Source organism: Ovis aries, chromosome 2, assembly GCF_016772045.2.
Source record: "Ovis aries strain OAR_USU_Benz2616 breed Rambouillet chromosome 2, ARS-UI_Ramb_v3.0, whole genome shotgun sequence".
Taxonomy (NCBI): Eukaryota; Metazoa; Chordata; class Mammalia; order Artiodactyla; family Bovidae; genus Ovis; species Ovis aries.
This window is the reverse complement of record NC_056055.1, coordinates 169,935,159-169,949,362: the sequence shown is the minus strand read 5'-3', so window position 1 is coordinate 169,949,362 and position 14,204 is coordinate 169,935,159. Positions and strand designations below refer to the sequence as shown.

At 32.6% G+C, this 14,204-nt stretch overlaps 1 protein-coding gene across 1 annotated transcript in view; it reads right to left on the bottom strand.

Annotated features, from left to right (window-relative positions):
• The window catches only part of LRP1B (LDL receptor related protein 1B), a 2,196,232-nt gene that overhangs the window by 319,308 nt on the left and 1,862,720 nt on the right, over window positions 1-14,204 (bottom strand). The window contains exons 52-55 of the mRNA XM_060411151.1: window positions 12,093-12,221; window positions 8,840-8,962; window positions 5,186-5,326; window positions 3,847-4,034 (exon numbers count right to left, since the gene is read on the bottom strand). Of these exons, the coding sequence (XP_060267134.1) occupies window positions 3,847-4,034; window positions 5,186-5,326; window positions 8,840-8,962; window positions 12,093-12,221 (581 nt within the window). The remainder of the gene's footprint in view (window positions 1-3,846; window positions 4,035-5,185; window positions 5,327-8,839; window positions 8,963-12,092; window positions 12,222-14,204) is intronic.

The window sequence follows — 14,204 nt, the reverse complement described above, 5'->3', positions numbered from 1 at the left end:
TCCTATAACATTCAGAAAAAATTCTTTGCAGCTTTTTAAGTGATATTTGAAAATATTGATTATCTTGTATACATTAAAATTCATTTATCTCCCTAAAGTACATTTATTTTCTCATGGTAAGTTACCCTTCCATCAAAATAAGATTCTTGCTTTTTTAGTTAATTGTTATTATTCCCTTTTGAATAGTTGGATCGATTGTTATTTCTTTACAGCAAGTGTGCAAATTATTCACAGTCCAGAAGGTATAAATTTTGCTTTTATAAGCAATTTTCATTTTATTGCCTAATTTGCAGTAGGACTTGTCTTGTTTTGCTGATACTGTAATGAGAAATAGTTTACTGTATAGTTTTCCCCATTCCCTGACAAAAGAGAAATCCATCAGCTAACATTTTTTCCCCAAAATAGAGAATTATTTTGTAATTAGTTTTTTGTTCAATCTCCCATAAATTAATATTCAGAAATATAACATATTACAGACACATATTAAAATTTCATATATAACATAAAAGTGTGATCATGCTTAGTTGCTCAGTTGTGTCTGACTCTTTGTGACCCATGGACGGTAGCCCACCATACCCTTTTGCTCATGGGATTCTTTAGGCAAGAATACTGGAGTGGGTAGCCATTCCCTTTTCCAGGATATACCATAAATGTTTAATATATATGTGTGTGTGTATATGGGAGAAGGCAATGGCACCCCACTCCAATACTCTTGCCTGGAAACTCCCATGGACGGAGAAGCCCGGTGGGCTGCGGTCCAGGGGGTCGCGAGGAGTCAGACATGACTGAGCTACTTCACTTTCACTTTTCACTTTCATGCATTGGAGAAGGAAATGGCAACCTACTCCAGTGTTCTTGCCTGGAGAATCCCAGGGATGGGGAAGCCTGGTGGGCTTCTGTCTCTGGGGTCACACAGAGTCGGACATGACTGAAGCGACTTAGCAGCAGCAGTAGCAGCATGCATGTATATAAACATGTATAAACACAATATATAAAATATTTGCTTTGAATATTTAAGTTTCTTATTATTCTCAGTTATTTTCATTTTTTCTTTATTTATTTTTAATTGAAAGATAATTACAGTATTGTGTTGGTTTCTGCCATACATCAACATGGATGAATCATAGCTATATATATGTCCCACCCTTTGCTTCCCTCAGGAGATGTTTGATTTTATCCATCACATTAGTTTTGGCATGTGTTTATATTAGAGAGCATATACAAAGCAATTTTATCACATACCATATACATTAACTTTTAAAATAATTAGTATGTCTATTTTAACTCAAATTCTCACTTCATTCTATGACTCCAGAGAAGTCAAACAGAAAATACTGATATTTTAAAGGTATCAATAAACAATTATTTCAGTGTGTGGAATCTTATAAAGTAATTAAAACAGTGTAATTTAACATGACTTTCTGGGTGAGAACTAGTTCTACCAAAAGTAGTTTTTCACATATGGAATCTCTAAGAAGTCAGCACTCTTTACATGTAGCCATTAAAAAATATTAATCCTTACTTTTGATGTTATGTTATGACCATTTCATATTCTATATTTTTAAAATTTTACCACAATATTGTTATGATAGATTAAAAACATACATAGGATCAAAAAATAAATCTACTTTGAAATTTAAATTTAGGCATTTAAATAGATGAGTGAATAGATATACATAATATAGGATAGAAATAGATTATTATTTATAACATGACAAAATTATAGCCATTGCCTCATAATTTTATAACACATTCCCTGATTTGGGGGGAAATATTTCTGCATTGATTGTACATAAATCACCAATAATATTTTTTCTGCTTCATCAGGTTTCAAAATATGTACTATCAAAATTAATTATCTGATACCTACTCATCTCATTAGGAGCTGTCCTGGCTCATCTGTCTTGCTTCCTTCTACCTACAACATAGTGTGATGAGTCTGTGCATTTGTGTTCTAAGTCTTACATGCATGTGTGGTTAGTTGCTTCACTGTGTAAGTCTTACGAGTTGAACTAATTCTTCTTAATACAGCACTGGGTCTAAAAACTTAAACATAACTAAAATCAACATAACTAAACTAAACTAACATAACTAAACTAAAATAAACATAACTTTCTTAGTATTTTACTTTTCATCTCTATTTTAACATAGGGGAAATGATTATTATACTTCTTAGGTTATATCCATATACAGTGACCAAAGTAGTTATTAGTCATAATAACAGAAATTCAGAGATTATAAATGACAGAATGGTTGTTTGGCTGGATTTACCATTAGATAGAACTGACTGTCATAGAATGTTAAGGCTGGCAGTTAAAATTCCCAAGTATCTTTGTAATATACACTATTTTTTTTTTCTTGCATCTTTTAAAGAAAGTCACTTAGGCCCAGATGAAACACTTAGACATAAGAAAGGTGACAACTGATGTACAAAACTTCTTCCTTATATTGAACAGACTCTGTTTCCCAACTTCTAATTCCAACCTTTGAAACAACTCAGACAAGATACACTCCCTATTTCAGTACTTCATGTATTTATTAATTAATGTCATTTTTATTTCTTTGACTCTTTCAAAATTATTTTTCAAACTTTAAAATTTTTATTTTGTATAAGAGTATAGCCAATTAACAATGTTGTGGTACTTTCAGGTGAATGGCAAAGGCACTCAGTCATACATATACATGTATCCCTTCTCCCCCAAACCTCCCCTCCCATCCGGGCTGGCAGGTGACATTGAGCAGAGTTCTAGGTGCTACACAATAGGTTCTTGTTGGATATCCGTTTTGAATACAACAGGGTAGAATTTAATATATTTAAATACATCTGACTAGTCATTTTGCTCCTGGTGAAATTTCTTCCAACGGTGTGTTTTCCAGACCCCCAATGCCACTGGATGCACAAATGTGGATACAGTACAATTTGTCAAAGTTCCTCTTAAAGTGTCATGTCCCTAAACGTGCACAGTACCCCAGGTATGTCCTGATCATCACAGAATTCAGTAGAACAAAATTCTACTGATATCTGTAGATTCTACTGACATCTGACATCTAACTAGATTAGATGGCCTCTGTGTTTCACTGAAGCCATGTTCTTTTGCTGGTTCATACAGAGCTATTGTCCAGTTAAAATCACTAATTTCCAACTGAATTGCTTTTACTGAGGTTTTCCCATATTTACATAATTGATTTTAACCTAAAATACCACTTTAAGATTTAGTTTGTATGCATCCTCCATTTCAACATACTAAAGTAGAGATGTTTTCTAAAGCTATTTCTGTCAGTCAATTTTGTCAGTGAATTACCTTCTTCAGGAAAGTGGTACCAACAAAAAGCAATTAGGATATTGGACATGATTTATCTTTTAGTGTACCTGCACTCAGTCATAATAATTCATGTACTCTGTTTTTTTCTTCTTGTTTATTTGAAAAAATATTGCATTCTTCTGTGTTGTGATAAAATATAAACGATCAGCCCATTCTACTTCAAAGAGGTATGAGAGGGAAAATGAGAGAAGAAATAAGAATTTCAGAGAGCTGCATGCATATTTACCTAGCTATTAATAGCAGTATCTTTCTCAAACACTGACCTTTCTTTACTTACATTTTTTCTTTATGATCACCATTTATTAGAAAGCTGAACACTTTCAATATTTTGTCTTCATGATTATATTCTATTTATATACCACACTATTAGTATGGTTCACTTGTATAAAAAATCTCCATTTAAGTAATTTTAACTAACAGTATTCTAATGACTTTCAGTCTTACAGCTATATTCAATTAAATAATTTTTATTATCTCAAATTCTAACCTATCACATGATTTTCTGTTTTTGATGAGTACCTACCTTATAACTGACAGGAAGGTCCTGACAATCTTGAGAACACCCACTGACCTTCTTACTCAAACACTCATTTATATGGCAATTCCTCTCATCTGAGCCATCGCCACAGTCATCCTTATTGTCACAAAGAGCTCCACTGGGAATGCACCTGCCATTTTTGCACATAAAAAATGAACTGTTGCATGACTGTTCTGGAAAAAGAAAATAAAACAAATGGAACATAAAGGGCATGCCATTGTTTTATATTGCAATTGATGAAAACATTCACAAATATGATAACTTGTCAGACAATTACAGTAAATATAGGTATGGTATATATAAAATGCTTTATAGTCAGTGTAATATTGCATACATAAAGAAAATCAAGGGCAAACAGTACTTTCATGTTCAAAATACTGCAAATATAGCTTTACATTGAAAATTAGCCATCAAAATAAGCATCAATAGCAAAAACAATGGAGTACTTCTGTCTTAATTTTTATTGTGAAGAATGAGTTCAAAAGTGTAATGATAGCTTGACATTTTCCTCTAGTCATAGGTCTCTGAGAAATTGCATGTCACTGAAAATTAAGAATCTGGAATAGGTAAATATTCCTAAATTCTTTTTTTTTCCTGGAAATATAACATTGACATTTTAAAATCTGGGCATAAAAAGACACTTGTGGTGAATAATAGTTGTTTCAAATATAGCTATGGGAAGGAGTTCAGGTTTTGCAGCTATTCAAAACCTGATGATTTAAGCATTACTCATTATAATACAGGATACAAGCATGCCTATTAACATGTAAACTATATGAAAAAAAAGTAATTGGGTTTATTCTAAAATTTATAACTAGGTATTCAATCTTTGGAATGGTAAAGTGAAAAATAGACCAAGTTTGGCTACATATCTATTTTATGTTCAAATGATATGCAATTTATTTCATTTTGCCTAAGTTTGAATACTATTGACTTTATCTCAGTAAATCTCAACTTTTTTTTATTAAATGTTCTATTTAAAAGGTCCATACACGGAAAGTAATCAAATAGGTCCATACATGGAAATTATCTTCACATTAAATAATGTATTAAGAAAAATGACTTTTTTTAAAGCAGCGGGATGATGGATTCATCTGGTTCATTGCCACACATCTTCATATCTGTGGCACAGACTCACATTTCTAAAACTAACTCCAAAACAAGGTTGATTACCAGGATGCTTCTATTGTATGGTGTCAGTAGAAGTATCACATAATTAATTGCATTTTCTCTCAATGAATACCACATGAACCTAAAAATGAATCACAGTATTGCCTTAAAAAATCAGTTTTGGAATAAGCATAGTATTGTACACTTTCTGTACCTGCACTTTTACACTTTGGGTTTATAGGTGCCTCATCAGAATGGTCTGTACAGTCAAAGTCTCCATCACACTGCCACTGAGTATTTAAAAGACATCGCCCATCAGCACAGCTAAACTCTTCTGCATTGCACTGTCGGTACCCTGCAGGCAAAGGAACATTTTAATTCACGTAACAGATATTTATTAAAACTTCATTCATAATGTGCACTCAACCTAATTAGCCATGTGTTACCCAGGCATCTTATGGGAGATATTTCTCTTTTCTTTCTAGGGCAGTTGTAATAATTGCAAGAGATATTTGTGGTTGGAAAAATAGGATTAAAGACCAGAAAAAAAAGTTGGAAACAAGGCACTCCTATTTTGTTTCTACGTAAGGAAATAAAATATATATTGCTAACAAAATGCATATATATATATATATACACACATATATATATACATAACAGAATATATATGCAACATGAGTATATATATATATATATATATATATGTACACACATACATAAAATTTATGATGAGTATATAATCTCTGTTTACTTATTGTCTATACCCTAAAGATTTCCCTTAGAATGGAAAACAAAATCAAAGCTACTCAAAATTATTTTCAAGACTAAACATGGTTAGGTAGAATACTAGAACATATGGGTGAACTGACTCTGGATTATAATGACAATTTTCAGAAGCCATAATGTCATGTTTATGCTTGGGAAGATGCACTGAAAGTGTAAAGAAATTGTTAAAATGAGAAAATTAAAAGCCAATTCATAGAGTAATAAGCAGAAAACTATTGTAATTATTCTACATATCGATTCTTAGAGGCATTAAAAGGCTTTACTCAAATCACAGTATCAATCCATCAGTTGTTAATGTTCATATCTATGTCTGTTTGCAAGTAAAACTCATTTGATTTTAAATATTATGAAGCTTCAGATTTGATTTCTTCCTAAATTTGTAAGCAATAAAAAACAAATCATTTATTTTGCAAACTTTCTGGTAAATGTGGGCAAACATTTTACGTCTGAAGTGAGAAAATAAGATTTTTATGGCTTAAAAAATAAAAAAATAAAATTTCAACAGAAAAAAATATGATTCAATAACATTTACTTAAGATATTTATTATACTGCATGGCAAAACTAGATAGTTCTAAAACTATCCTCTGATCCCCTAGTATTTCTTTCCTTCTTCTCCTTCACTAGTTCCTCTTCATGCAATACATATGTTCAAGTCTCTTCCAGTCCAATAATAATAAAAATCTATCCATATAACTCTCAACAACAATGGCCCGTCTTCCCTGCCCAATCCAGTCCCTACTCAATCTTGCTTTCACTTACTTACCTTCAGTTCAACTTTCATTATTCATGTCTCATTTCTGCAACTTCTACCCACTGAAATTCCTCTTAGAGCTAATAGATTTCAAATGACAGTTCGTAAATTTATGTGTCCCTGGCTCCTATCTGCTTCATCTTCCTGAAGCACTTAAAGGTATTGTCTGTTCTACCTTGGAAATAGTTTTCTGGCTTAATATTCATAATACACTCTCCCAGACTTCTAACTTTGCTTTTGCTATTCCTTTCCCGCCTCTTTCTGTATGAAGTTTTCTCCTGTTATACCCTAAGTTGTTAGAGAAGAAGCCCTTATTTCAACCTTCAGTCTAGGGTTTTCCCCTTTTCCTTTCTACAATGATGGGTATTCTCACGCTTTGTCATATTTGAATATCACCCTTATGTTAATGGTCACTAGGTTAATATTATTTTTCCTGGTCATACTCTAGGAGTAAAATTTCAAGTACTCACTGTATAGCTTCATGTGATTATCTGAGTAACAATTCATATTGAGAATGTCCAAAATTATTTATTTGTTATATCCTTCTTCTCCTGCATCAGCAAAACTGCTTCTTAACTTCATTCCCAAACTCCTTAATATCAATGCCATCCTCCCAGTCATCCAAGACAGAAATTGTACTTTACCCTCCATCTGTAACTGTAAATGAATTCTGACCCAATTCTCCATTTTCCATTCCATCATTTCTGCCTTAGTTCAAAATCACAGTGTTAATTATCACAACTCTTTATGGTATCTCTCCCTCATAGCACTATTTCATACACTCTGCTGAAAAGGATGGTTCTAAGGTTCAAATTTAACTGTGACATTTCCCTGTTTTTAAAATGTGTGCTTGCCAAGTGAGGAAAAATAATTAAATACAAATTCTTTAACATTGTATTCGAGACTTTTTAGAATCTAAAACTTCTAACTCCAACTGACCTCACCAAAGACTAATTGCTATTCCACAACCATGTCAATTTATAGTTTTTGTAAACATATATAGGATTTACTGTGTTTGGAACTGTTTTAAGTACTTTACAAATATCAATTATTTGATTCTCTTAACAGTCCTAAGGACTCAATGATGTTACTATATATTTTTTGCAGATAAAGAAATTGAAGTGCAGGGAGATAAAAGTAATTTTTCCAAGGTCACACAGTTAGTAACTGGCAGAATCAGGATTGGAACCAGGCCATTTGGCTTTAGGGTCCATATTTTTAACTACTATGTCATATTCTGTAGCAAATATGATTTCCACTGACTAACACTCCCTGTCTCATTTCTTTACTGCCTCAAAAATTATTTTCTCACCTCTGATTTTGTGTATTGTGATTCTTATTATTCCCATGTGACTACAAATGTTATTATTCTATATTGTACTCTTGATTTTCCTCTTCATCTGTCATTTTTTTTTCTAGTGGGATTTCTGTCTCATTCATTTCCATATGAACCAAGCATAATGTCTAGCTGAGGAAATATATTCAATCAGATATAACTCTAGCATCAGATTTACATCTTGAGTTATGAGTTAGCTTTTAAAGTATCACATTAAATCCATGACTTAATGGTGAATTGATATAAAAACTGATATCCACTGATCTCAAGGAAGTTTATATCAAAAGCCAAGGTTATATCCATTGGATAGGGAGGATATAGGAGGGAAACTAAATTATTGCCTTTCATAGGTATATGTAGATTTATTCCATGGATTTTCATTTTGTATTTATTCATGCATACATTTAAATATTTTACAAAAGTACTAGGTTTACATAACATTTCAATTTCAACTGGAAATTTTTAATGTATTAATTTTATCACAGAAGATATATAAGTGTTCATATACACATTATAAACACATGGGAATTAGATAAATATATGTGACAAGATAAATTTCAAAATAACAATATTAATTTATATTTAAATATAAATATATGCAAACAGGTAAAAGAAAAATGTTAAATATGTATATTTTCTGGTAGCTGTGTGAATTGTATTCTTTTTTTCTCACTAAAATATTTTATTTGGCTATAAGACTGAACTAGCCAGCCATACATTGTTTTTAAAGTACAAGGTACTTCACAAAGTTCTGAAGTTGAAAGATGTTTTTAAAACATTTTCCAGTATGGTTCTTGTAAGAACACTACAATCATAGGTAAAATTTTCAAATACATGTGTAATTATGGTAGAGTTTAAAGAAGCTATATGCAGTAGGTCTATATTACCAAATTTGCATGTCCTTAGTGAGATTAAGAAATGCATTTATTTGTTTTTGTTAAAGACTGGTACTCAGCCTGAGAATCTTTTCCATGAAAAGTTCATATATACTTACCACATTGCAATGATTCATCAGAACCATCTCCACAGTCATCATCATGGTCACAAACAAATTGCTTGGGAATGCATACTTTATTATGGCACATGAAAGCGTTTTCATCACATGTATTATTGGGAGCTAAGGAAGACAGCAGAAAAAATTAATTTAAATGAGCACCTACTTTATCTTTTCCTACATTAAGAATTTGGGGAACGTATGTTGTCATACTCAGTACACTCAGTAATTCCTGGTCTTTTTAAAAAGAAACATTAGCTAAACATTCAATGTGTCAGATAACTTAATAAAATACATTAACATGCGTATTTTGATATAAGTAGTATTCAAATATATGACTATAAATATATATAATTCAAAATTTCAGTGTTAAAATGCTCAACAATTCTAGAGTGACCTTGAAATTTCAGAACATTTAGCAATTTGTGAGTTTGCTGAAGGATAAATTCAAAGGTTCATATGTAATCAAAAAAAAATCACTCAACTCTAACAATGTTGTTGGATATTTTTTTTCTCTCCTCATGGCTTCAGTAATGTTAGCAAGGTGATAAAAACCTTGCTTCTTTGTGAAAAATAGACATGAAAAGACCAACAAGTGCTAATGCTCATGATGGAAGTGAAAAGAAAATCAAAGGGGCTAAGGAAGTTACTGTTTTAAGAGGAAAATAAAACTTTGGGGTGACTTCTAGAGTAGGGTGTTGAAATAGGTTAAGATCTATATTGAGATGAGTCCAACCATAAGTACCACACCAAATAAGGAATATTGATCCATGAAATGGAACATTGATCCTTTTGGAATACTGATCCAAAAAAGTATTCTCTATCAAGGGCCCTAACCAGTGAGGAAAATGGTTACTTAAAATGTGCAATAAAACTTGAGTAGAAGTCCAAAAGATACCGGCTTGTACAAAGAAAATGAGCTTTAACAGTATATGCATAGCATCATAGAGGTTTGATCATTTAACTATTTTTAGTTACCTTTCTTACACATAAAGGGTAAATGCTATAAGGTTTGCAGTATTTCAAATGTTAAGACTCTGATAAATGATGGATGTTAACTAAGTTCATTGAAGTAACCATTTTGCAATAAGATATAAATACATTAAATAAATATGTTGCACACCTAAAATTAACACAATATGTAGGCCAATTATATTTTATTTTTTAAGTGAAAAAACAATCTATATGCAATTTGCAAAGAAAAAGACTTTACAAAAAGGTATTTAGCACCTTAAATTTTCATCCTAAGTAAAATTATTAATATTTACCTTTTTGGTACATATGTTTCTTTATCTGCTTAATGAGGATAATAAAATTTATCTGATACATTTCTTGTAAGAACTAGATAGGGTATATGAAGCAGATCGGCTCATTTTCAATATTCCATGGGTGCTCTTACAATTCTTATCTACACAATTATTTTTGGCAGATCTTCAAAGGCACTTCACTAAAATACTATGGAAATTCAATAATGTAAATAAAAACACCTACCAAAATAATTGAAGTATAATGGGCACTTGAAAAAATGTAGAGGTCTTCCAATCTATCCCCTTCGTGTCTTAACAGGCACTTTCCTCTACCTTTGACACTCCTCTTTCTTCTCTATCTCCTTCACAATTCAGATAATGTTATTGCTTTTCTTTGAAATCCTTCTACAAGACTAGGCTTTTTTCTACAATATTTATTTGTGATGATATAGTATCTTTTGTATGTATCATTTTGACACTTAAGGTATTATAATTATTCTTTTTTATGCTATCAACTCCTGATCCCAAATCTGCCCCAGACTACATGAAAAAAGGAAACTGCTCTGCTTTCAAAACTCAGTAATGACTGAAAAGAGATATTAGCAGCTGAAACAAAAAGAACTATTGGAATTTAATAATGTATAACATTCTCAACAAATGTATTTTCAAAAACGGTACAGAAGCCACATAGAAGCAGAGTTAAAACTGCTCATTATAATCAAAGTAAAACTCATTTACTAACCACTATTGTAACTTTGAACTGTGTGACAGCTTATATAACTCAAGTGAATTATGCCAATTCTAATATATGAATTATTCTTTAAAATGCTAAGCAACAGAGACTTATTTAGCATTAATGCTTTCAGGTCATTTGAGTACAGTTATATTTTAACATAATTTAGTTAATAACACCCATGTGGTCCAAAAGTGTTAATATGCCTCCCAGAGTATTAACTTGCTACAATAGCAACAGTATACAGGAACTATATGGATCCCTGAATTGATACATAATCCTTTATTATGTAGCCCTCAGTGGCCCCACTGACCTTTACAGACACGTATCAATTTGAAGATCAAAGTGATTTATTCTACAATAGTATGAGTTCTGTGCACACAAGCCTGCCTCAAAGTCTTCCTTTTCTTTTTCAGCTTTAACTATACCCCATACGCACACACCCATGTATACATACTATTACATTACAGCTTCAAATACAGTTTTAAAGACCTGAAGGTAGGTCATCTGAGAGATGACTAGCAGACTTCATTTTAATAAGCAGAGTTCATAGCACTCTTCCTAATACATTGCTCAGCTCAACATATCCCCTATGTGACCTTGGGATCTGCATTCAAACATCCAGGCCCTTCATTCTCTTGATCACGAAAGGGATTTATCTAAATTTTTACTACTGAGTAATTCCCTGAATTTTTCCTGAAGTGACCTAGAGTCAGAAACTTAGTAAATTGTCTGGCCTCCAAAGCTGTTCCTCTGATCCCCTAGTTTCATTCAGCTATATCCGTACTATTTTTACCTGACCTAAGGGTTAATATACTATCTGTAGGACTAATAGGTGTTTACTGACCTTCTGGTCGGTAGTTATTTAGGATCACAGCAGCCATTTACAGAGTATCTGTAATGGGCAATCTAAAAGGCTTCAAGGGGAGTACAGGGTCGGGGAAGATACTAAAAAGAAAGTAACAACCCCACCACACAAGTATACATAGGGTGGTTACAGTACCGTGGAAATGAAGTGAAAATTTTTCACTCATCAAAATGATTTTAAAATGTGTAACCCCACTGTGCATGTTGGAAACACTCTGAACAGTGGTGTGAGGGGTTGCTGAACTACTATGATTGACAACATCCTACCCAATTAAATCTGATACTACCTATGAGTCCAGGGGTTGGGGAAGTGAGAGAAAGGGTGATACGGTGAGTACTGCAGAAGTAAGTATCTGAGAATGCTGCAACAGCATTCTTTCATAGACAGCCCCATGCATGTCCATACCACAGCCCGCTGTGGAGAGCTCATCACTTCCATCTGGACAGTCCCTTTCACCATCACACAGCCAGTGTCGGGGCACACACGCACGGGAGCCCTGGCAGCTGAACATGTCAGCTGCACAGGTGATGGTACCTGAAAATCACCAAAAAAAAAAAAAAAAAAAAGAATGCCATTGAGATTATACTCAGCAGGTCCACTGAAAAAGATGTATCATTTATATTTCCAATAGATGAGAAGAGAAGCAAAAGAATGTCACTGACAAGGAAGAAACTGTAGATAATATGTGAAATCACCACGTATTATCCTTCCCCTATGGATACTTTCCACTCAGAATGCATTCCTTCCCAATGGCAGTGGTGGTTTAGTTGCTAAGTTGTGTCCAACTCATTGCTACACCATGGACTGTAGCTCACCAGGCTCCTCTGTCCATGGAATTCTCCCAGTAAGAATACTGGAATGGGATGCCATTTCCTCTTCCAGGGGATCTTCCGGACCCAGGAATCAAACCTGCTTCTCCCGGGTCTTCTGCACTGGTAGGTGGATTCTTTACCACTATGTTACCTGAGAAAACCATTCCTTCCCAATAGCAAGAATTTTATTTCTTAAAGGTATATGGCAGAAAAATAAAATAAAAGCTATATGGCAGAAAATAATAATAGTATTTTCTCCACGTAAAATGTAAAAAGCCTAAAAATGTCATAGAATTGTGAATAAATTGAGATAAATTTCAAAAGGACGGAGCCTATAAGGATAATAATAATAACAGCATTTCTTTCACTCAATATATGCTAAGCACTTAGCTTATTAACTTATTTAGTCCTCACAATCACCTACAATGGTAGAACTATTATTATTTTCACTTCACATAAAAGGAAACTGAAGCTCTGAGAAGCTGAAATCTTGCAGGGAGTCTCAAGTTGCATAAAGAGTCCTGTGGTGAGCTGGGAGTCCAAAACCTTTTTCGTTCCTAAGCACCTTCTTTTAACCACTAAGGTAATTATTGTTACTCCCCACCTTGTGTTGTTGAAAAGGATGAATGTCCACATGTACTCTTTGTTTTACATACTTAATAAACAGAATCTATCTTTTCTTCACTCTGTTGATTCAACATCCTTTTCATTGAATGATGTTTTCAAATGCATTTTTTTTTTTTGAAATAAGTTTCCAAACAAAAAAATGCTGTTTACTGTACATTCAAAGGGCCTCAGGGGTTGCTCTTTGCTTTTCCTTCTATGGGCATAGAATAATCAAATAAAATTAGGAAATGATTCATTCTCCTGATAATTACCTAATCCCAAGTACAGTTGTACATATTGAATGGTTTATTTGTTATATATATAAAATATATATTGAGTGAATCAATAACATGTCTCCCAAATCTAACTTCTCTTTATTTTCACTTTCATGTGATCAAATAGAAAAGGTTCAAAAAAATAAGTTGTAAGAATTATTTAAAAAACTATTGACTGCCTAGATTGGCAAAAGACAGTTGTTTCTAAACATTTAAAGCTACTTCACTTGGATTATCAATTAGCATCTTATTTCTCAGAGCTGCTATGAGAAGAAACTGCTTTCAATGCAATGTTTTCAATATGGGAGGACAGCAGGGTGACAAATTGAAACTCCCTGCTAATCTTTTTCAGCATAAACATGCCCATTCCTGACATACACTTAAATTAGGAAGACAGGATGGCAAGTGAATGTTGAAAAGTCCCCCAGGTAATTCAGATTTGCTTATCTGATTGAGGATCAGTGCTAACAAAGTGAGATTTAGTATGATATCTATTACTGAAAGAAATTATAAAGAAAATCTATTAAACAAATGTAGTTTTAATTTAAAAATGAATTTACCTGCTACTTATTATATCTTTAATGCTTTCTATAATAAAATTATTTCCTTACAAAGTTATTTTCACATTATTCCTCCTTGTTATCTATTTTTTAAGCTACTCATATATACAGTGTCACTTTCAGTATTAGATTCTCAATTAGTGTTTTAATTTCCATCATATTTTTATTATTTAGCTAGAGATGTAAAAAAAAATCATTCTTTCTGCTGAGGAAATTTTGATACATTTAAAACTCCTTGTCTGCTTTCTTATTATCACTTCAATT